The sequence below is a fragment of the Uranotaenia lowii genome, chromosome 1 (assembly GCF_029784155.1).
Source record: "Uranotaenia lowii strain MFRU-FL chromosome 1, ASM2978415v1, whole genome shotgun sequence".
NCBI lineage: Eukaryota > Metazoa > Arthropoda > Insecta > Diptera > Culicidae > Uranotaenia > Uranotaenia lowii.
In genome coordinates, this window is record NC_073691.1 from 181,423,293 (window position 1) to 181,447,782 (window position 24,490).

The 24,490-nt window shown below is 38.0% G+C and overlaps 3 protein-coding genes across 5 annotated transcripts in view; 1 reads left to right on the forward strand and 2 right to left on the reverse strand.

Moving 5' to 3' along the window:
* Positions 1-330: 330 nt before the first annotated feature.
* Positions 331-9,737, forward strand: LOC129739148 (GPI transamidase component PIG-S; the record flags this gene model as incomplete). The annotated part of the gene is made up of 5 exons (XM_055730556.1): positions 331-592; positions 656-856; positions 917-1,132; positions 8,601-9,079; positions 9,137-9,737. Coding segments are annotated over 5 exons (1,626 nt in total), but the record flags the coding sequence as incomplete, so codon positions are not given.
* On the reverse strand, positions 9,602-13,423 carry LOC129739157 (uncharacterized). Its single transcript, XM_055730567.1, has 5 exons — positions 13,198-13,423; positions 13,056-13,127; positions 10,302-10,394; positions 10,035-10,182; positions 9,602-9,965 (listed from the first exon to the last, which is right to left on the reverse strand). Exons 1-5 carry the CDS (start codon positions 13,319-13,321, stop codon positions 9,911-9,913), a joined length of 492 nt encoding a protein of 163 aa, XP_055586542.1. The 5' UTR covers positions 13,322-13,423; the 3' UTR covers positions 9,602-9,910.
* A 6,621-nt stretch (positions 13,424-20,044) lies between these two features.
* Positions 20,045-24,490, reverse strand: part of LOC129739163 (putative mediator of RNA polymerase II transcription subunit 26) — a 64,485-nt gene continuing 60,039 nt past the window's right edge. Inside the window, exons 6-7 of one of the 3 annotated variants that reach the window (XM_055730598.1) lie at positions 23,868-24,373; positions 20,045-23,510 (exon numbers count right to left, since the gene is read on the reverse strand). In XM_055730598.1, coding sequence (XP_055586573.1) covers positions 22,218-23,510; positions 23,868-24,373 — 1,799 coding nt within the window. In that variant the 3' untranslated portion in view covers positions 20,045-22,217. Of the gene's footprint in view, positions 24,374-24,490 lie in introns of all 3 variants that reach the window. The other 2 variants (XM_055730587.1, XM_055730579.1) reach the window with 2 other exon arrangements.

Below are 24,490 nucleotides of genomic sequence, written 5' to 3' on the forward strand. Positions count from 1 at the left end.
ACCTCTAAATCAAGTCCGATTGAGGTGAAATTTTGCACACGTCAGTTTTTTGGGTCAATCTACAAAATGTATATGATCGGTTTGTGGAATTCGATCATGATTTTTTCCCATACATCCATTGCCACTCTAATATACACTACCGTTCATGATTCTATAGAAAACTTTTAACTTCCATAACTTTTATTCTGATACACAAATTCTGAGTAAGATAGACCAACTATCACACTTTTATTTAAAAAAATGAGCTTTTCAAATATGTATGACCTTAGATAAGTAATTCTACAAAAATCTGTCTTTTTGAACTTTTACAATTCATACTGCAATATCTAAATTTATGTACCTACCATTTCTTCATTAACAGAAAGAATTCATATCTACGCAACGTTGGCGTTTATCGTGGTAATCATCGTGATCGGTGTGCCCATGTGGTGGAAAACCACCGAAGTGTACCGAGTGTCGTTACCTTATGCCGAGATTGAATCTCTCGATGACGATCCCATCAAAGCTACCATTCGGATGGGACTCTTCGTCAAGGACCGGGAAAGACGGGATGTGTTGCTGTTTGAACTTCGCAAGAAGTTTGAGAATAATTGTATGTTCATTAAATCTTTGTTAGTCAAAAATGGCGGTTTTAAATACAGTTACCTTCTTGTAGTTGTTTTCAATCTTCAGTTGGAAGAATTTGCATTGGATGCTAGTATTGCCAAGCTGGCGAAAACGCCTGCTGCTCTAGAAGCTGCCATCTTGAAACATCATCCTTTGAGGTTAGGTGATTTTGTTCTCATAGAGTGGAGCAAACTGGAAGAAGATATTTTGGTAACCGGTGATCGAACTGCTTTCATTTCCGAAAGTGCAAGTAAGTTTTCCATGGTATCACTATGCGAGGAATGATTTAATTTAAAACCTCTTCCAACAGCGTCGCTAAAAATTTATCAGGTTCTTTCATCATGGGTTCTTCAGGAGTACAAATTGAAAGCTATTCTAGGGTCAAAAGATATGCAAACCAGTCGAGGTCGGCAACTGCGCTTGAACACAGCCCCAATGCAACAACATTACGAGGTGTTGGTTTCTGTGATCAATCCCCGACCCGATCGTCAGAAAGTTCACTGGAATATCCGGGCCGCAGCCGAAAGTAAGTACCTACATATTTCAGGATTTTAGGTGTGAATATTACCTACTTTCAAAGTCTTATCTTTCTAACGTACCAATAACCACATTCTTATCCTATATCTAGTACCAACCTTATAACGGCCGATAATTAGAACAAGATTTTAAGAGGAGAAATCACCGTGAATTTGTTTTATGAAATGAATTTGCGGCTTTATCGGTGAGGGTTAAAGAGTTGAAATGAAAGACGGATAGAAGATCAGAAGAAAATTCTAAGGTGGTGAAAAGAGCGAAGAGCATTTGAAATAGAAGCTTGACCACATACTAAATTCTTTGTCCCACACCAATTAACTGTATTGAAGAAGTAGTACCCAATAGAGAAGGCACTACATTTTTCGATACAGTTAATTATGGATGGTTCGACCGCCATGTGAGTGTGCACATGTGCCGAACGGACAAAAAATTTAGCATGTGGTTGCTCTGTTAAGTCTTCTATTGTGCGATATCGTTCCATCGATGGCTAGGTAGATTTCTTATTTTCGTTTTGTGCGGATGTTCCAACTGGATTGAGTTGTCGCATACGGTCAACGGTCAGAAATCTTGGCCTAACTATTTTCGATTATCGGAACGATGTTTTGTAATTGATTTTTATAGCCGAATTATTTTTATTATTTTAAGAGGAGAAATCACCGTGAATTTGTTTTATGAAATGAATTTGCGGCTTTATCGGTGAGGGTTAAAGAATTGAAATGAAAGACGGATAGAAGATCAGAAGAAAATTCTAAGGTGGTGAAAAGAGCGAAGAGCATTTGAAATAGAAGCTTGACCACATACTAAATTCTTTGTCCCACACCAATTAACTGTATTGAAGAAGTAGTACCCAATAGAGAAGGCACTACATTTTTCGATACAGTTAATTATGGATGGTTCGACCGCCATGTGAGTGTGCACATGTGCCGAACGGACAAAAAATTTAGCATGTGGTTGCTCTGTTAAGTCTTCTATTGTGCGATATCGTTCCATCGATGGCTAGGTAGATTTCTTATTTTCGTTTTGTGCGGATGTTCCAACTGGATTGAGTTGTCGCATACGGTCAACGGTCAGAAATCTTGGCCTAACTATTTTCGATTATCGGAACGATGTTTTGTAATTGATTTTTATAGCCGAATTATTTTTATTATTTTAAGAGGAGAAATCACCGTGAATTTGTTTTATGAAATGAATTTGCGGCTTTATCGGTGAGGGTTAAAGAATTGAAATGAAAGACGGATAGAAGATCAGAAGAAAATTCTAAGGTGGTGAAAAGAGCGAAGAGCATTTGAAATAGAAGCTTGACCACATACTAAATTCTTTGTCCCACACCAATTAACTGTATTGAAGAAGTAGTACCCAATAGAGAAGGCACTACATTTTTCGATACAGTTAATTATGGATGGTTCGACCGCCATGTGAGTGTGCACATGTGCCGAACGGACAAAAAATTTAGCATGTGGTTGCTCTGTTAAGTCTTCTATTGTGCGATATCGTTCCATCGATGGCTAGGTAGATTTCTTATTTTCGTTTTGTGCGGATGTTCCAACTGGATTGAGTTGTCGCATACGGTCAACGGTCAGAAATCTTGGCCTAACTATTTTCGATTATCGGAACGATGTTTTGTAATTGATTTTTATAGCCGAATTATTTTTATTATTTTAAGAGGAGAAATCACCGTGAATTTGTTTTATGAAATGAATTTGCGGCTTTATCGGTGAGGGTTAAAGAGTTGAAATGAAAGACGGATAGAAGATCAGAAGAAAATTCTAAGGTGGTGAAAAGAGCGAAGAGCATTTGAAATAGAAGCTTGACCACATACTAAATTCTTTGTTCGGCATATGTGCACACTCACATGGCGGTCGAACCATCCATAATTAACTGTATCGAAAAATGTAGTGCCTTCTCTATTGGGTACTACTTCTTCAATACAGTTAATTGGTGTGGGACAAAGAATTTAGTATGTGGTCAAGCTTCTATTTCAAATGCTCTTCGCTCTTTTCACCACCTTAGAATTTTCTTCTGATCTTCTATCCGTCTTTCATTTCAACTCTTTAACCCTCACCGATAAAGCCGCAAATTCATTTCATAAAACAAATTCACGGTGATTTCTCCTCTTAAAATAATAAAAATAATTCGGCTATAAAAATCAATTACAAAACATCGTTCCGATAATCGAAAATAGTTAGGCCAAGATTTCTGACCGTTGACCGTATGCGACAACTCAATCCAGTTGGAACATCCGCACAAAACGAAAATAAGAAATCTACCTAGCCATCGATGGAACGATATCGCACAATAGAAGACTTAACAGAGCAACCACATGCTAAATTTTTTGTCCGTTCGGCACATGTGCACACTCACATGGCGGTCGAACCATCCATAATTAACTGTATCGAAAAATGTAGTGCCTTCTCTATTGGGTACTACTTCTTCAATACAGTTAATTGGTGTGGGACAAAGAATTTAGTATGTGGTCAAGCTTCTATTTCAAATGCTCTTCGCTCTTTTCACCACCTTAGAATTTTCTTCTGATCTTCTATCCGTCTTTCATTTCAACTCTTTAACCCTCACCGATAAAGCCGCAAATTCATTTCATAAAACAAATTCACGGTGATTTCTCCTCTTAAAATAATAAAAATAATTCGGCTATAAAAATCAATTACAAAACATCGTTCCGATAATCGAAAATAGTTAGGCCAAGATTTCTGACCGTTGACCGTATGCGACAACTCAATCCAGTTGGAACATCCGCACAAAACGAAAATAAGAAATCTACCTAGCCATCGATGGAACGATATCGCACAATAGAAGACTTAACAGAGCAACCACATGCTAAATTTTTTGTCCGTTCGGCACATGTGCACACTCACATGGCGGTCGAACCATCCATAATTAACTGTATCGAAAAATGTAGTGCCTTCTCTATTGGGTACTACTTCTTCAATACAGTTAATTGGTGTGGGACAAAGAATTTAGTATGTGGTCAAGCTTCTATTTCAAATGCTCTTCGCTCTTTTCACCACCTTAGAATTTTCTTCTGATCTTCTATCCGTCTTTCATTTCAACTCTTTAACCCTCACCGATAAAGCCGCAAATTCATTTCATAAAACAAATTCACGGTGATTTCTCCTCTTAAAATAATAAAAATAATTCGGCTATAAAAATCAATTACAAAACATCGTTCCGATAATCGAAAATAGTTAGGCCAAGATTTCTGACCGTTGACCGTATGCGACAACTCAATCCAGTTGGAACATCCGCACAAAACGAAAATAAGAAATCTACCTAGCCATCGATGGAACGATATCGCACAATAGAAGACTTAACAGAGCAACCACATGCTAAATTTTTTGTCCGTTCGGCACATGTGCACACTCACATGGCGGTCGAACCATCCATAATTAACTGTATCGAAAAATGTAGTGCCTTCTCTATTGGGTACTACTTCTTCAATACAGTTAATTGGTGTGGGACAAAGAATTTAGTATGTGGTCAAGCTTCTATTTCAAATGCTCTTCGCTCTTTTCACCACCTTAGAATTTTCTTCTGATCTTCTATCCGTCTTTCATTTCAACTCTTTAACCCTCACCGATAAAGCCGCAAATTCATTTCATAAAACAAATTCACGGTGATTTCTCCTCTTAAAATAATAAAAATAATTCGGCTATAAAAATCAATTACAAAACATCGTTCCGATAATCGAAAATAGTTAGGCCAAGATTTCTGACCGTTGACCGTATGCGACAACTCAATCCAGTTGGAACATCCGCACAAAACGAAAATAAGAAATCTACCTAGCCATCGATGGAACGATATCGCACAATAGAAGACTTAACAGAGCAACCACATGCTAAATTTTTTGTCCGTTCGGCACATGTGCACACTCACATGGCGGTCGAACCATCCATAATTAACTGTATCGAAAAATGTAGTGCCTTCTCTATTGGGTACTACTTCTTCAATACAGTTAATTGGTGTGGGACAAAGAATTTAGTATGTGGTCAAGCTTCTATTTCAAATGCTCTTCGCTCTTTTCACCACCTTAGAATTTTCTTCTGATCTTCTATCCGTCTTTCATTTCAACTCTTTAACCCTCACCGATAAAGCCGCAAATTCATTTCATAAAACAAATTCACGGTGATTTCTCCTCTTAAAATAATAAAAATAATTCGGCTATAAAAATCAATTACAAAACATCGTTCCGATAATCGAAAATAGTTAGGCCAAGATTTCTGACCGTTGACCGTATGCGACAACTCAATCCAGTTGGAACATCCGCACAAAACGAAAATAAGAAATCTACCTAGCCATCGATGGAACGATATCGCACAATAGAAGACTTAACAGAGCAACCACATGCTAAATTTTTTGTCCGTTCGGCACATGTGCACACTCACATGGCGGTCGAACCATCCATAATTAACTGTATCGAAAAATGTAGTGCCTTCTCTATTGGGTACTACTTCTTCAATACAGTTAATTGGTGTGGGACAAAGAATTTAGTATGTGGTCAAGCTTCTATTTCAAATGCTCTTCGCTCTTTTCACCACCTTAGAATTTTCTTCTGATCTTCTATCCGTCTTTCATTTCAACTCTTTAACCCTCACCGATAAAGCCGCAAATTCATTTCATAAAACAAATTCACGGTGATTTCTCCTCTTAAAATAATAAAAATAATTCGGCTATAAAAATCAATTACAAAACATCGTTCCGATAATCGAAAATAGTTAGGCCAAGATTTCTGACCGTTGACCGTATGCGACAACTCAATCCAGTTGGAACATCCGCACAAAACGAAAATAAGAAATCTACCTAGCCATCGATGGAACGATATCGCACAATAGAAGACTTAACAGAGCAACCACATGCTAAATTTTTTGTCCGTTCGGCACATGTGCACACTCACATGGCGGTCGAACCATCCATAATTAACTGTATCGAAAAATGTAGTGCCTTCTCTATTGGGTACTACTTCTTCAATACAGTTAATTGGTGTGGGACAAAGAATTTAGTATGTGGTCAAGCTTCTATTTCAAATGCTCTTCGCTCTTTTCACCACCTTAGAATTTTCTTCTGATCTTCTATCCGTCTTTCATTTCAACTCTTTAACCCTCACCGATAAAGCCGCAAATTCATTTCATAGAACAAGATATTAGATCATTCCAAGATGTTGTTTCTGGATGCCTTTTTGTTTGTTATTCCCACCTTTTCTTGAGGTTTCGGCCCCAATAGTCCGACGCATAGTGCCGAGATAAAAGATTTCTAGAACGATCTTCACTTGCTGCTAGACAAGGTTCTCGCGTATTTCAGCCGCTAAACTACGCCGCAACGGGCTGGACCTGCCCCTTCTTCGATGCACAACTGGGTTCCAGTCAAACACCTCTCGCAAATCTCGTTTTCTTCACAGTGTGTGCTCAATCCATCTCCACTTAAGTTTCCATAATCTTGTTCCACGTTTTGGCATCCAGTTGCCAGGTCACCAAGCGCGGATGATATTCCCCAGGCAATGGTTCCCACTGGATGCCCAGGTGGTAATTTTTATGCGAATTGCATCCTTAGACACGGCAAGCGATCGTGTCCACAAGTTCGCTCCCCTTTGTCCGTAACTATAAGTTATAATTCGACTTATGGTATATGCATAGTACGCACTTGTATGATCCTTCAACCACTTGAGGTCTGATTACTTTACTTCACTGTGGGGTGTCGGTAGTCGTCTGATCTTCTTCCTTTTTCTTGGCCTAACAACCCTCGATTTTTGGTGCATTACTTCCGTTCAAGATACTTTGGCCCTTATTCTGCGCCTCGAGTGACGTGACGATAGTAGAGTCACCCAAGTCACTCTATTCCAGCAGTCGGTTTAGGTGAGGAACGTCACTTCGGATGAACTTTGTGAGTTCTTACCCTATTCTCGTAGTCACCGTGGGTGAGAATCGTCGCATTCGGGTGACGATTTTAGGTGACAATTGTCGGTACCTTATCAGGTGGTGACGAGATAGAAATTTAATCGAGAATTTATGTAAATCACAATGTTAGGCTCTAAATGGTTAATTATACTAATGAATGATAGTTTTGGAAATAAAATTAAGCAAATTTATTAGCAAATATGATTTTTAAATATATTGAAACTTTTTCATTGCTATCTCAAATATGTAATTTGGATTGGAATACTGAATGGAAAGTATGATCTTCTAATGAAATCTAAAATTCAGATTTAATTGAAGTTTGTTTTTCGAACCGTTAAAACGATGAAATGACGAAAACTTTGGAATTCAAATATTATAGTACTTTTAATTTTATTTTCACTTTTTAATAATATGCTATGCAAAGAAACCGGATTTAGGTTTATGTCACCGAAATTTGTCGTTTGAATCTGATGCTGCTACTGCTATTTCGTTGGTTTCGATAAATGCTCGGCATTCCATGATCTCCCATCTGGCAGGCGAAACAACTTCCGGCATGCCACGGGGGTAACTTTAGTTGAGGAAAATATATAAACCGGCAGCATTCGCCATTACTGAAATCGAAAAAAAAACTTAACTTCTCTTGGATGATCGAACAGTTTCAGGTACAAAACACAAATTATTTTACATACCTGATAGGTAAACCTTTGGAAATGTTTAACAAACACCGCCTTTTTGTGCGCTGGGTTTTTGGAGCAGCAGCCGTCGGCATCTGATTTTTTTCCCCGGCAATATGACCCAGATCCGAACTTAGCTTTGATGAACGAAATTTCCACTTACGTCGCACAAATCGTCCGTTTTTCTTCCTGAAGCAGCTTGCTGTAACCGTACCATCCGATGATGGCCATTTTCGAACCGAAATTCTAACCCGAAATTCTAAAAACTTACTTCGGAAAATCCGAAGCGAGAGCAAAATCCAAACAACACCAGCAAAATTCCACCATTTTGACAGATGTGTTCATTCGGTCACTCACCTAGAGTGAACCTCTGTCACTTTACCCACAACGACTCCGGGAATAAGGTGACAAATCTCACGGTGACTCGAAGTGAGGTGACAATCGTCACCTCATGCGCGGCGCAGAATAAGGGCCTTTATCGCTACGACTTGAATGACTAACGACGACAAATCATCGTACACCGACTCTTAAGTGGCTTACTTGCCGTCGAGAACTTGGCTACTCCGAAGGTATTCGCCGACAGTGAAATACATTTTTCCTGCGAGATCCACTGTGGAGGCGGTCATGTCTTATCATCACAGCTTAACTCGTGGGAAAAAGCAAACGTTTTTGTCTTTGTCCTTTGGTTTTCTAACCTAAATATAACCTGCCATGCCTGCGAGGCTAGAAATGATTTTTTTTTTATTTTTAAAAACTTCAAGAGGTTGACGTTTGGACTAAAAAATAATCCAAAGCATTTCCAACGTTCGATGTTTGGCATTCTGAGCAAAAGTTTCGTGGCGTGGTTTCTTCAGGTTCATCAATTGTCAATCTTGCTTTCCAGATTACATCGTTCCTTTTCTAGACGAACTGTCAATGATATCCAACTTCACAGTCAAAACGCAGTGGGTGTATCAGGTGGAAATACACAACCACCCTAATAAGCAGGTTCAAGATGATAGCAAATCTGGCCGTCACTACGCCATCCAAGAGGACGCCCTTCCACATATCATCACATCGTTTGAGAAGAAATTGGGCAATCAAATGTCCAACGATCCCGGAATCCACCTGGTGGTTTATGTGCCATCCTGCGAAACGGCACCGCTCAGAATCTACCGTAAGGATGGAACCAGAGCATCCGTGGACAACGTCGAAGCTTTCACTTCCGCCAAGTGGGGTGGAATTGTATTTGCCAACCCAACCGAAGACGCGGCAGTGAAATGTCTAGAGGACCGTGAAACTCGGGAAAATTTCGTGAGTTCACAGGATGTGATGACAGTTTTACTGCATCAGCTGAGAAAAATTTTCGATTTGGAGAACAATGTAAGTGCCATTACTTCGAATAAGATTATCGACGCTGTAATTTTTTTTTACTTTTAGATTCCGTTACTCGACTCTACCTTGGCGCCGTTAAATTCCATCGAACCCAGAATGTGGGAAATCGACACATTTATCCGTTCGAATACGATTTACCGTATCCACTCGGCTACGCTGACTCTGCAATCACTAATTCAATTGCTAGGAGGTATCGAATATATTGTCATCAATGATGAGGTAGGTGACGCCATAAAGGATGCTTACGAACGGATTGTTCTCGCCAAGAAGCATCTGTTTGAAAACCGTTTGGCGGAAGCCGCTGCTGAAGCAAAGCTAGCTTACATTTCGGCAGAACGAGCCTTTTTTGATCCGAGTATGTTGGCATTATTGTATTTCCCGAGCGAGCAGAAGTACGCCATCTACATTCCTCTCTTCCTACCGATAATGATCCCGGTAATTTTCTCATTTAACACCATTACGAAATATTTGAGGAAACGTTTCGGAAAGTCAGAAAAGAACAAAGCCGAGTAAACCAAAGAAATCAGTATTATTTATAATTTTTTACAACTATAATAATAGTGAATGCGAAACATGTAAATGTGTGATGGAACTTCCTAATTCGAACAAGTTTTTATTAACAACAGAACAAAACTAGCATTATCCATATTGATGAGCTTTAGTTTTTCATTGCCTCTGAGATGACCGTTTTCCTTGTTGCTGTTAGTATGGTGTTGGCTTGGAGGGCACAATAGTGTTGCAGAGCAGATTTAGACAACATTCGTTTAGTGACATCCATTTCCATGCTGGGTAGCGTTGATGTTTGCTCCATCGGTCGAATTAAGCTGCTGGTCGATTTATCCCAGGAGGTCGGTAGTTGGTGCTTATGACTCTCCTGAAAAAAAAAAGGAAAATAACTCGATTCAGCTATCATCGTAAGGCAAGTAGCAAGGAAAAAACTAACACTCGATTTGCTGCTGGGATGGCCCAGCTTAAAATGGCACCTGGCGTTCTTTTTGGCATTATTCGGGGGATGTAGAATTTGGCAGATTCCTTGATTTCTTCAGGATCTTCGATCAATATTTCTGGAACATCTTTGTTCAGCATCATATCTGAAACCAAGGTGTAAAACTATGAATTAAACAAGTTGATTGTTCTTGAAAAAGACATAACGTTATCACTTAAGCTGATATTTGATTGATTAATCTTGTGATCTAATTATATTGCTTACTTTTGTATTTGTTAAAGGTGCGTTTTCCATAAGTTTCGAAGGTGTCTGCCAGATTGAGCCCCGCATAGGAACTGACAGGTGTCCGGAAGAAAACTGGCGAGTTATGAAATTCAAAGTAGAATTATCAGAAAACATTGGTAGGTGGAAAGATCAAAGATAGAACGCTTTGGGTAGAAGAAATCAAATAAGAGCTGGAAAGTTTGAGCAAGGGCTTTTGTTTTGCGAACAGCTTTAGACTTCTTGATGATGTTGATAAGAAGCGATTCTAATATCCACATCGAAACACGGACGGGTCGAACACATGAGATTGCGTCCGGGCGGGCTAAAATAAAGATTACCCAAGCAGCGCTCACATGTGCTGTTTTTTTTTATTGCTGAGCCAATTCTATCGATGCGTGCTACTTTTTCGGGTACGTCGGACGATTGCTACATATTATTATTTCGCATATAAAACTGCCCGTATTCGGCATGAGTCATAGTAACCCATGAGTCAGCAGAAGATATTTGACAACTCTTGGGGCACTTGGTTAGAGAAACTCCCAGGAGGCCTAACTTGAAGAGGAATTACCTGATAAAGAAAACGAAGAAAAATCTCAATAACCTGTCTACACGAGTGTTTTTGTCCGCCATTTTGAATTTTCTGAATAACTGCCGTAGAATTATTTTAGTAAGCTCATACTATTGCCTCATACAGGAAATTTACAGAATTTTGTCTTGGTTCATTTTATACTAGCTGCTTTACTATTATTTTTATTTAAAACACTTTACAATTCACATGGCATTCATATCTGTCAACTGCTGAAAGGGGGTAGGGATCTCATTTTTTTTCTAATCAAAAACCCTCTTATATTAAATTTGGTTCCATAGGTTGATAAGTTCTTAAGCATTACAACAACATTTAAATGAAACCCCATCCATTACATTTCCACGATGCATGATAGAAGGGTTTGTAACATTCAAAGAAACGTATCTCGTCTCAAATACAATGTCAAATTTGATTCTATTTTCTTAATTAACCCTCCTATAACAACAAAATAGTATTGGGGCTCCACCCCATTTCTTATGTACTCCCTGGAAGAAGGGTGGTGTTTTAAATAATCATGGAACGATTTCTCATACCCAAATGATTTCCCATGTCATATTTGGTTCCATTTGTTAATTTAGACCAAGCCCACCAATGGTTGCTAAACCTCGAATCGAGTACATTCAGCAACAGAGAAATAGCATTCGAGCAGTAGGTTGTTACAAGATGCGTTTATGTAGCAACCCGGTAGCAACGCAGCCGATCGTCGCCTTCAGAAAATAAACAAACACAAATACCAACCTGGATGGCAACAATGGGTGTGAAAATCAGTAAATAGATAAAAACGCAACCAATCAAACCATCTAAAATACCGACCGAAATAGCAACGCCCGGTGGGCTTGGTCTTAGTTCTTCGTTGATGCCAAATTATATGGGAAATTCCTTCTTCTCTTACTTTATCCCCCATTGAAGGAGTCTCAAATAACCATTCATCCATTACTCATATCCAAATGTCCTCCCATGCCAAATTCCATTTGTTCGATTAGTTTTTGAGTTATGCGAAAAAATGTAAAGAAGCCCACCTTTTTCCTTCCTATCACCCCAGTGAAAGGAGGCAGTAGAACCAAATAGTCGTCGTGCTCAAATACCCTCCCAAGTCAAATTTGGTTCCATTTGCTGGATCAATTCCCGAGTAGTGTAAAAAATTATATGGGAGCATCCTCTTCTCCTCAAATTTTTTCACTGGAAGAACAGATTGTTCTCAAAATATCATAGTAACAATTCATTCAAATAACTACCTTCCCATACAAAATTTGGGTCCATTTGATTGATAAGTTCTCCAGTTATGCTGAAAATTGTAAAGGAATCCCCTTCTTGTTTTCTATCTCTCCACTGGAAGGAGGGAGGGGCACCACACATTTAAAAACAATTTCTCGTACCCAAATACCTTTTTAAGCCTAATTTGGTTCCGTTTGCTCAAATAGTTCTCAAGTTATGCAATAAAAACGTATGGAAGCCCCCATCCTCCCTTCCTATATCCCCACTGGAGGAAGGGAGGGACCTGAAACAATCATAGAATCATTTCTCGTGTTTCAATACCCTCCCATGCCAAATTTGGTTCCATTAGCTTCATTAGCTCTCGAGTTATGTAAAAAAATGTACGCTAGCCCCTCTCCCTCCTTCCTATCTCCCCACTGGAAAGAAGGAGGGGTATCAAATATTCATGGAAACACTACTCGTACCAAAATACCCTATATATGTAGATCACTATCCGAATAAAAGTTTATTTTTCCAAACGTTACGCTGCTAAGAAATGTATATTAAATTTGTAAATATTCGCTCGGTGGACATTAAAAAATACGTGAGCCCAGAAGCCTGTGGCGGCGAAATTAGAAATGTTGACAAGAATTTCTACTTGGTATCAAATGAAGCCGCCGATTCAAAATCGTCAACAGTGGAGATCTTGATTTAGGCTCTTTGCGTCGGACGATCGGCGGCAGATCACCATCATAAAAGCTTCTATTTTGAGAATCTTAAAAACTAGGTCCTGATAGGAAAAATGTCTCAATCGTTGAAATAAAATTGAAGTGAAGCTTCAAGGATAAGACCGAAGATATGAAGATATGGGTATTCCATAATCGCAAAATAGTAGCACAAAAAGAAAAAAACCTGCTAGAGACTTGAGAAAAAGCAAGACACTTAGTATCGTTCATTAAGGTAATCCAACATACACAGTTTAGGTTCGCCTTCCTCGCTGATAGTTCCATCGTAGTAATCCTCATCGCTTTTTCCTCGCAGTATATCTGTTTCCAAATAAACAATATAATCACTTTTGAAAAATTGTTCAACTATCGCAGACCGTAAACTAAAAACCTTTGTACACATTTATTCCTTCAGGAGCAGCTAGCGCTCGGTGACCAATAGCCATACAAAGGCCTAGCAACAGCACCAACTGGAATATCCCACCTATCCAGATAGCTTTTCCACCTATTCCCATCTCCGACAGGAAACGGTTCACTAGATCCTTACAGCGGCAAAGTTCAAAGTCACCAACCGATTGAGAGGCCGTTATTGTACCGAATGAGCAAAAATTCAATGAATTGTCCTTTAAATAGCATAAATGAAAATTTCGTATTGTCTTCCTGAGCTTTTTTTCGAGCTAGTCCACCCCTCCAGCAAATCGCAAATCGGTGATGAAACAATCTGGTTGTGACAGGCCGATTTGTCCGTACATCCTTTCCTTTGTATCGCAGCGAGACGTCACTTTCAAGCAATGGCGTCACGTGGGCTGAGCGAATATTTTTGCTGCAATATTTTTCTAAGATCCTGTCCTGAGTAAATACATAAGTTGAAAGCTAACCATTACCAGCCTACTATACAATTAATGACGCAGTGGACGACGTAATTGAGAACACAGTGCAGATAGTTTTGTCTTACGTAAGACCTCGTCACGTTTAACTTATAAGGTACGAACGTGGAATCGAAGCACGTGCTCACTAACGCAGTTGTGGTTGTTAAAGATATGAATCAAAATAATTTAAAATTATGAAGTACATTCTAAATTGGTAAAAATTGCGCCAAACACAAGCAATTGGAATATCGATAATCATGACTTAAAATAAAGGGTGGCAACGTGAAAGTTTGTTTATTGTATAAAACTCAAACCATAATTTCAATATCACATGTCTATAAGTATCAAAATTAAAAACTAAGTAATGGAGTTCAAATTTTTCACCTTGGTGTTTAACCCTCATCCGCATTAGAGTGTCATTTTGACCCTATTGCAAGTTTGAAGGCTTGTAACTTTTTCCAGAAGCGTGAAAATACAAAAATTTCTTCGGGGACCCTAAATGAATTCAAAAGTTCTTTAATATTGTATCTTTACTTTTTTTTATGGACGAACCCTGGAAGCCTGGACAAAAAAACTCCCTTCTCCGACTTAGAGCGTCAATTTGACACTCCAAAAGTAAAATCTATCTAAGTCGTTTGAATTATTATGAATTTCATATAAAACTTATATCAATAGAAACCGTGTAATGTCAGTAAAATATGTATAGAACATCATATATAGCTAAAGCTTCTAGTTTTCTCGTTATTCAGCATGAAAGAAAAAAAATCCGAAAAAACATGCCTCAGGAAAACTGCTGTAGTTCATATATTACACGTCCAAAAAAATATTTGTCTTATGCATATGAAAGCTGAAGTTAATTTCTACATCATGAAGCCAAGAGATATTTTTTTAAATTTTTTTTAATGAAATGGTCGCAAAAAGTTCAAAATAGTGGTCTGAAAAACCTACTTTTCATTCGTTTGCTTGTAAATACTGTTTGAACAATGGTAGAGTTTTTGAAAAAATATGACTACAAAATCTATTAAAATTCTAACATATAGCTGTCTTTAGATTTTCCATGCAACAAAAATTGAATTTACTGGAGTTTTTCAAAGTTCACTACTTTGCGCGATTTTTTTACAAATTGAAATTTCATCTGTTTTTGTGGTCCACCGTCAGGTTGTACCCGGATTTTCAGTGCTTTTACTTTGTTTGGACCAATCAAAACTATATTCATTGGAAAGCAAATTTAATCTACATTCTAGTGAGGTGCAACAATTCACGCTGTGAGATTTCACAAAAATATGAAAATTATAAACGTAAAATCATTTCTGAATTTCTAGAACCACAAGCAGCACGTCCAGCAAAACGTGTTTGTTTGCTCTCCGAGTAGGTACGGTGGGTGGTGATTTGGTTAGAGAGCGAAGCCGACAGACGAAATAATGATTTTTCAAAAACTCTACCATCGTTCAAACAGTATTTACATACAAGCAATCGAATGAAAAGTAGGTTTTTCAGACCACTTTTTTGAACTTTTTGCGACCATTTCATTAAAAAAAAATTGAAAAAAAATATTTCTTGGCTTCATGATGTAGACATTAACTTCAGCTTTCATATGCATAAGACAAATATTTTTTTGGACGTGTAATATATGAACTACAGCAGTTTTCCTGAGGCATGTTTTTTCGGATTTTTTTTTTCTTTCATGCTGAAACTGTTCTGGAATAGTCTACATGTTCACTATTCTTATTGAAAAAAATGTTATCATTTTGTTGGTGTCTGAAAATTGAGCCGAAAGACAAAATGGTAAAAAAAGATGGCGTTTGTGAACGAAGATCTTGACCGACCCGGTTGAAATAATGAAATTCCGCTATGTCAGCTAAATTTTGGCTGATTTAAAAGTTTATTTAAAATGAAAAAGTTTTTGGTTTTCGATGTCATATGTTATGAATGGAAAAATAAGAAAAACTAAAATAAAATTGATTTTCCTGTTAAAATGTTTTTGTGATAAATTATTAGCTTATGTTTATGAAACTGGGTTGATAACTTTTTTAATCTATAAAAACATGAAAACCAATGGAAACTAACTGAATTTTTTTTGGTGATATTTTTATCACATAAAAAACTGAGATAATCATATCACAAGAGGTTTTAGAAATTCGATGAGCCATATTTCAACATAAAATGGATCTAATGTGCAGAGTGCTAATTCTTAAGTTAATTCAAGCGTCGTATTTGACTTCATGTAATATTGTTTAAAAATGAAATTTAAAGTTTCAGAGAAGTTGTGCTCAGTGTAACGAAAGGCGAAAATCGTGAGGTACATTTGGTCCTCAATATGTTTGAATTATATGATTTTACACTGAAATTGGCCATCCTCTCAGTCTATTCATAAAAAAAATCATCACTATCGGCCCATTTACACTTCTCGTGAAAATGAACGTGGAAAATCTTATTTCATCAATAAATCAAAAACGCGACTAAGCTAGATTTTGTACCATGGTATAATCGATGGGGAATAGTAGTTGAAAGATGAAAATCCAACTGGACTTTTTGTTTAAACCCTCCTAGAACTGTTTTCATTCCGATTCCCTCGCTATGATGAAAATTCCGCGGTGAAAATCGGGAGAATCGGAATAAAAACAGTTCTAGGAGATTTTGAAGTGCTATAAATTAATAAAATGGTGAAAAGCAAAGTGACGGCAATCGGATTATAGAGGTCGAATAAAAAGACGATGTGTTTAGCTTTGCGATCCAGATACTAATGAACCAGCATGTATTTATCAGATTAAAGCAAAGGACTTTAAGTTCCCTTTTAAGATTATGGTCCCTTTTATATAAAACGAGTCGAGTAACTTGACTCGACTCCAGTCACTGAATTTCGACTCGACTTGACTACTATAATACCTAAATGGCTCACTCGAGTAAAATGACTCGTGACGTGACACGTCTTATGTAATGGGGTCCTATCTCTTTTTCTCTTCGTCGATTACAAGTTGATGTAACAATTCTTGGTTTTGAGTAAAATAAAACATAAACAACAAGACCAGTTGTGAGAGGTTTTTTCAAGCTCAATCCGAAAATATCAATAGAGAAAGTGATAAAAAAGATTTTTTTTGGTCTGGTTCGTCGAGTTGACTAATAAACAGGCCTGACTTCAATTCTACAAGGTAGAAAAGTTGCCTACCGGTATAATACCTACCGGTAAAATACGGTGATCAAATCGTGCGAAACATATTTTGACTACTTAAGTATCTCTGAAAATTTTTGTTATTGACAGCAAAACGAACCCTTCAGCGGTCACCTGGCAGGTTTCCAGCCAGAAACTTTTTGTTGACAAGTTCCGCCTGTAAATGTATGACAGGGAGAAATATTTGAAAAAAATGATGTCTTGTACTTGAGAAGGCTAACAATCTGTGGATACTGCAAATCACTCAGTGTTTCATAACGATTGACACGGTAAATGGATAAATAAACAAAGTTTGATCTGGAATCGTGCTTTTACGCAAAAACTGCGGTGGAGTGATAATAAGTTAAATATGTTGTTTTTGTGCCAAAGAAGGACAATCGGCTAAATTCATTATAACTTCGACCAAATTAAAAAAAAAGATTTATTTTTAAGGTCAAGCTTCAACAAACATAATCAAGAAAACAACAAAGAAAACATAATCAAAAATAGCCTTGGTTTGAAAAATGGGTGGTTCATAGTATGTAGATATAAGATATAGATGGCGCACGTGTTGCCCAAAAATGAAAGTCGTAAAACTTCTTCATTGGACGCTATCTCAAAAACCACTCAAAAACCATCACAAAAAATTTTAGATTTGAACATAACATTACCAGGTAGCTTCGCTGAAAATTTAATCAATTTCCATTTATGTATTTAAAAGTTATTCGGAAACAAAGTGTTGCATTTTTTTTTAATACACTCCTTAGTGGCCCAAAACTCTCTACAGTTTTTTATAACTCGGGAAAAAATATTAATAAAAAATAAATACTGTTGTCTAATGATACGTTAGGAAAGTAGAAATCTATACCATTTATTTTTTTAAATTTTATCTTTTATAATGAAGAATTTATGGAGTGAAGAAAAAAAAGTAGCCCACGATACCCCACGCTTCGTTATAATATTTTCTATTTATATCGTAGGGGGGAGTGGGATATCTTTGGTCACTTTTTTTTTCTTTGCTTCATAACTTTTTTATTATAAAAGATACAATGAAAAAAGATAAATGATATGCTTTTCTACATTTATAACGTATCATTTGGCAATAATGTTAATTTTTTAATTAAGTTATCTCCTCAAGTTCTGCATGTTTAGTAATTCGTTTTTATTTTGAAAAATTGTGGTCCACCAATCCCAAAATGGCCAAATTACACGCACATTTTATGAGTTTACCAAACACTGTTATTTCATAATTCATTGATTTATATTGATGCAACTTATCCGGTGTTCGATATTTACTCTTGGGCTCGAACTCGAAGACATCGGCTAAGGAGACAACAGACTTGCCAACTGAGCTATATCACAAGCCCGATGTTGAGGAAATGAAAATGAGGGTGGTTTACGATCGAATAAATACCGTATTTATTTTCTCCCCTTGTTCAGTGTTCCACCGTACCCGATAAAAACAAACACAAATCGTCGCCAGTGTATTGCTACCTCACTCACTCACACGCTCTCTCGCAACACTGACAAAATTTTCGGGGCAACACAGCCCGATGGGCGATGTGCACGCTCGTAGTCCCGGTATACGATTTCTCGTGTGTTAAACAGAGAGAGAAATAGCCTTCACTCCAATTTCACTCCGATTAGCTGTCATTCTTATGGAAATCTGTGTAAGAGTAAAGAGCAGGCTTTATTCTTTTTAGCAGGCCCAATCCCAATAGCAGTGCAACACCAGATCAAAACCAGTGCAACACTGTCCGAATAAACAAACAGTTTGACAGCACCTAGTGGTGCACCAGTTCAACACTCGGCATAAACAAATACGGAATTATTATTAAATTTGTTTTGATTTTTTCAAAGGTTTCATACATGGCATGTAAGTTCAAATTTCTTGAATCCCTTGTATCCTTTTTATCATATCACCATTGACTTCTGCATCTCGACATTTGGATCGTGGACCATGGATCTCCTCTCGGGTTTACAAACATTGTGGCTCTTGGCTTGAGGCTCTTGATTTGCGACTCACAGAACTCCCACTCCGAGTTCTTCATTCGTCTCCATTTAATTTTCAGAGCTATAATTCAGCTCTGCAGAAAATCAAAAATTGTTTTCATAATTTGCATGTCACGTTGACAAACCATATCTCTTATGGGGATTTGGGGAAGATTCGATGAAATTGCTCGGATTTTATTGAAAAAGCCCGGTCTTTGCCAGGGTTTGAATATTCCCTTGCTCATTCTCAAATCAAACTAAAAAAAAAACAAATTGTGTTGTAATTTTTTTTATGCATTGAAAACGATTTTTTCTGAGCAAGTTTCATAAAAATAATAATGAAAGGTCTTTTTGATACCTTTAAATATTATTCAAAATCTCCTGATAAATTTTGATGAAATTTTTTTTTCAAGTTTTCTCTTCATTTTAGATGGGTAATTCCAAGTTTTTGTCCAAATTTGCCCAGATATTTCCCGGATCGATAAATTTAGAATTAAATGCCCGGATTTTGTCAGGTTTTTAGATACAATACCCTGGATTTGCCCAGCCCGGATACGTGCTGAAAAAAAATCCTTAAGTTATCCACCTATATCGTGGATAAAAAAATGCCATATATAAAGACAACCGAGTGAATTTAAGTAATTATGTTCATCAAGTTAAGTCGTAAGACGGAATACTATGATAATAATCTTATATATAAAAATGAAGGCATTTTCTTTGTAACATCATCACGTGTGAATGGACGGTCGAAATGAATTGAAATTTGGTATCCGAGGGTTTTTCGGGTCCTAGATTGTTTGTATAATAGTTTAAAAAATCTCACTATTTATGGTAGGGGAAGTCGAACAATTTTGATACGATTTTCATAAAAAATGATTCACGAGCAGTAAGAAGTTCAGAACGTCTAGATGAACATTTAAAACGATTTATTAATTTAAAGATAAAACGAAGTTTACCGGATCAGCTAGTAAAATTAATATGAGTTTTTATCTTTTATTCTTCTTTGTGGAATTTAACAGCAAGCTGTCATTCAGTTTTTATCAGTTCAATGTTATCAATTAATTAACACGACTTTTCAGCCAACGTGGAGTTTCAAACAATAAGTACATATATGCTAGAAATTACTTGGTTAATAATTGAAGAGTCTCAAGGAGTCGTGATATTCGTGGAAGGTTGTACAAAGAACGAACAAGATCTGTGATATCTGTGGTGACACTAATACCCGAGCGTTCAATTAATTTTCATTTTTATTCTTTCTCTTTCTCTGATGTCTTATACAACTTGTGTTAGGTGAAACATATGTACAATTGATTTGATTTAGGATGCAAGTCGATGAGCATCGATAAAGACAGAAATACATAGTTCCCGGAAACATCCAGATACAGGCCACAGGTCCATTAAAATAAGGAATTTCTCGTAATGCATTCCTCGAGGATAGATAGACAGATAGTATAATAAGGGTGTTTGGAATGTTCCTTTTCAGGGTGCTTTAAACGAAGTGAAAGGATTATTTAGGCTTAGTTCCGAAGCAATTTGTTCTCAGGAAAGATTTTCACTAAACTAATTAAATAAACTCTGGACAGTCTACTGCAGCTGGTAAGAAATGGTAACTTTAAATTTTCAATAACTTGTTTACTGGCTTCGCATTTGATGAATTTCATCCAGTCGCTCTTAGTTTATCTACATTTTTTTGGGTAATTTTTTACAACCATTTTTGTATCTATATTATTTTCGATTAAATTTACTCACGAAAAGTTGTGTGGGTGTAAGACAAAAAGTAGAATGTGTTCTACAACTGAAAAGAAGATCACAAGATCACATAAAATGGCAGTTTGCTTTCTCTTTAAAAGTGTGTGAAATTGCAGATTTCCCTACCGTAATTTAAAGTTTTTTGTCCCTATGTCAAACTCATGTTATGCAAAAACAAATGTAACAAGGGGCACCTCTTCTTTTTGCAAACGTTCGATTTTGTTTTCAACTAGTTTAATTTAATTTAAAATCTATACAACTGGTTTGGCTTCGCTGCAGAGGGAGAATTCACACTCACTTAACTTTCAATGTAAGAATGTTGGGAAAAAGTAGAAATCTGGCATTTGCTGGAATATGGAAATACAATCTGAAACGAAATGTGCCGAATTATATCTGTACAAATCGACCTTATTTTGTAGTATTCCCAAGTAACACCGATAGTTTTATTAGAGTCCTCAAGCCCCTTATAAAACCAAAACTTTACCTAGTAGCCTGCTATAAAATTTTAAGTGTTACTTGGGTTAGCTGGTCGATTGGTTGGTCGTTTGATAACTTTAACATTAGAGCTTAATTTGGTCTTGTTATTTATGGCAGACCAAAAAAGTCCAGATAAATTTTTTCCCCTGCTAATCAGCACCATCGTCAGAGAAAAACAAAACAAAACACAACAAAATTCAAAAAAACTATAACTTCATGTTTGGATTTGATAATCTGAAAGGCTAGTTATTTATCAATCTTTCTATTGTAATTCAGTCTAAAAGTTTGAAAAACTTTAATTACAAGAGTTTGTATATCAGAATTCAAAATCCGAATTCAGATTCAGAATTCGAGAAAGGAAATAGGAATTCATATTTACTAATAGCTGAAAGTCAGATTTCACAATTGGGAATCCAGATACAGAACTTGGAATTAAGAATAAGGATTCAAATTCCAGAACATGTTTTTTGTTTCGATTATAGTCGTTTTAACATCTTTATGTCATTCGCGACTTATATCAACGATGAAGTTGGCGGATAGCCATTGAAAAACTTATCCGGTACAACTGTGATCGATGTTTACTCTTGGGCTCGAACTCATGGACATCGGCTCAGGAAGCAACTGACTGGCCAACTGAGCTATATCACAAGCTCTTAATTCCAGAATATAGACTTTAAACTCCGATTCAGAAATCAAATACAGAATTCTGATTGGGGAATCAGACTTAGGAATCAGGTTTGAAATTCACATTCGAAATGCAATTCAGCGATTCAGATTCCAAAGTCAGATTCAGAATTTAGACTCAAAATTAAAATTTGACCTCCTTATTCAGAACTCAGATATGGAAAATAGATTCAGAATTCAAGTTTAGATTCAGAACTTAGCTTTAGAATGTGGATTCCGAATTCAAATTCTAAATCCAGAATTTCATTTACATAGTTAAAAAAATTGTTATTCAATTTCCAACGAATCGAGTTAGTACCCGTTTATTGAAAGCAAAGTGAGTGTTCTTTTGAGGTCATCAAAGGATTAGTTTCGTCTTCAACAAATCGTTCGTAAGGGAATTTGAAAAACTACAAACTACCCAATGTTCTTTGCTCCTTTCTCCCTCGATCAGCATTCTCAACTCTCCTCGACGTTAGGTAGCTAACTTTCGCCTACTTTGACTCCGAATTTCTAGTTTTTCTTTTTTTTGGAAGTTCGTCCGAAATCTTCGATCACTTCATACTCCGGTATATCGTGGTTTCCCAGATCGTAGTAAGCGTAGTCGTATTCGTCCTTATCATCCGACGGCCGCTTGGTGCTGGTGGCATTCGGAGGGATCGTCGGAGCCTTGGAGAACGGCCGTGGGTTCACCCTGCTGTTGGCTTTGCCGTCCGACGAAGAGGACGACGCCCGGCTGCTGCTGCTGCTCGATTGATGAGCGGTCTTTCGGGTTGGCGGTGTCTGCGTTGGCTTGACCGAGGAAGACAATAGGAATTCATTGATTTTGGCTGCAGCTTGACGAGCCCGTTCCAGGATCAGATCATTACCGCTGGCGGCGATGTTCTGCGAGTGAGCGGTGCGGAAGATTTCATCCTCGTCGCTACCGGAGGAAAGGGATTGCGATACCGGGGTAGACTGTTGGAAGAAGTTGTTACGGGAAGCGGTCAGTTGGTCTTGAGCTGCCTTATTGTTGTTGCCGTTGCCGGTTTTAGTGCGAACTCGGTTTCGGTAGAAGTCTTTCTCGTAGAGCTCGGGATGGTACTGGCCGTCGTCTTCGTCGATTTGGTCGGGTCGTTTGGTGGTGGTGGTGGTGGTTGTCGAAGGAGCGTTGAAGGCTAGCTGAGGCTGCTGGAAAAATTGGATTTGCTGTGGTTTACGTTGAACTGGGGATGCTGTAGTTGTTGTGGTAGAGGTAGTTACTGGAGGTACTGTTGGTACGTAGATGGTGCTTTTCGGTGGGGCAGGGTTTACTTTCTCCTGAGGTTTCGGGTCCGGTTTTTGGATGACGAATTGGAGAAGTGCTTTTTTGCTGAATGCATTCGGTTTGAAGGTGGTAGGGTTGTATAGTTCTTTGGGAACCAGAGTAGAGAACTTTTTGATGGTTGATGGGGTGTTGTTATCGTTCGCATTGCGAGAGATTGTTTGGTACCGCTCGTTGGCGACGTTGGGACGTTGTGTTGTGGTTGTCGTTGAGGTTGTCGTCGTCGAATGAGCTAGTGGAGTTGATCGTGGATCGAAGGGATTGAGATGTTGGGATTGTGGTTGCTGACGAGGTTGGATCTGAGGTTGGGCACGATAGCTGAGAGGATTGTAAGTAGAGGGTTTTACATTTTCAAAGGCAGCTGCTGTGGTTGTGGGTGCAGTCGTAGTTGTTGATGTTGTGCTGCTGGTACGGCTCACCAAGTATTCGTCGTAGTTGAATTGATTCAGCCGTCCCTGGTCGATGTTGTAGTTGCGCGATTGTGCCCTGATGCGCTGGGGTTCCTGGGGAGTAGTAATGGCTTCGTTGAATGTACGCTCGGTAGCTTTGTTTTCGAATCCAGTGTTGTAGAATTGTGGTGCCTGTGTGACTCGGTTGAAGTGCTGTTGTGGCGGTGCAAATGTGGTGGTAGAAGTGCGAAAATCGTTTCGATTGAAGAATTGGCCGCTGAAGTTTGGTGACTGTGTAGTGGTGGACTGTTGAAAGTATTGTTGGTTGTTGATATTGTTAAAGTGACTCTTGGGTGTAGTTACAGCAATTTTGAATTCTGGTGCCGGAGTGGTTGTTATAGCATGGAATCGTTGATGGTGGTTATGCGGTATCGATGGTGTGGTTTGATATTGCTGTGGGCTCTGGGCGACCTTGGCTGGAGTGGTGTTTATCTGTTGATGGACGAAGAACGCCTGACTACTGCGACTAGAGGTAAGGTTCTGTGCTGGTCGCTGTTGAGTTCTCGAGAAAGGAGCAGGTGTAGATGCAGGTTGTTGAGCAAAGTTGATCTGATTGCCATTCTGGGGCTGCAGTATAGTGGTGGGCTGCTGCCGGAAGTTGTTGGTTCCGCGGTTGAAATTTTGGATCTTCGGTACATCTACAAAATCTTCCGGTGTGGTGGACTGGAGTCTTGTTTGTTGCTGTCCTGGAGTTGGTTTGGCAACGCTCTGCACAATATTGAGGTTATGTGCTCGTACACTTCCTCGTCCACGGTTCCGGCCTCGAGTTTGAGCTTTCGCTGTTGCGGACGTCGTTGGAGCGATGGTGCTGGTTGTCGAAGCCGGCTTTCGGACGTAATCATCTTCGAAATCTTCCTTTCCGTTGTTTCGATTGTTGAAAAAGTGAGAACTATGTGAACCGCGGAATATTTCATCATCTGTAAGATATAGAAAATTAATCGAGTTGGGTGGGAAGTATACATGGTGAAGGAAGTATGAAATCGTTGATGGTGGTTTTATGTACATAGTTATTTGAGATGTAACTCATAAAGTTC

What these genes read in the sequence shown, in the direction of transcription:
- LOC129739157 (XM_055730567.1), bottom strand. Translation starts at nt 13,321, where the DNA reads ATGGGAATAGGTGGAAAAGCTATCTGGATAGGTGGGATATTCCAGTTG. An exon ending in GGAAGGCGAACCTAAACTGT is followed by an intron (nt 10,395 to 13,055) that starts GTATGTTGGATT and finishes ATAACTCGCCAG; the next exon opens with TTTTCTTCCGGACACCTGTC. An exon ending in CACCTTTAACAAATACAAAA is followed by an intron (nt 10,183 to 10,301) that starts GTAAGCAATATA and finishes CCTTGGTTTCAG; the next exon opens with ATATGATGCTGAACAAAGAT.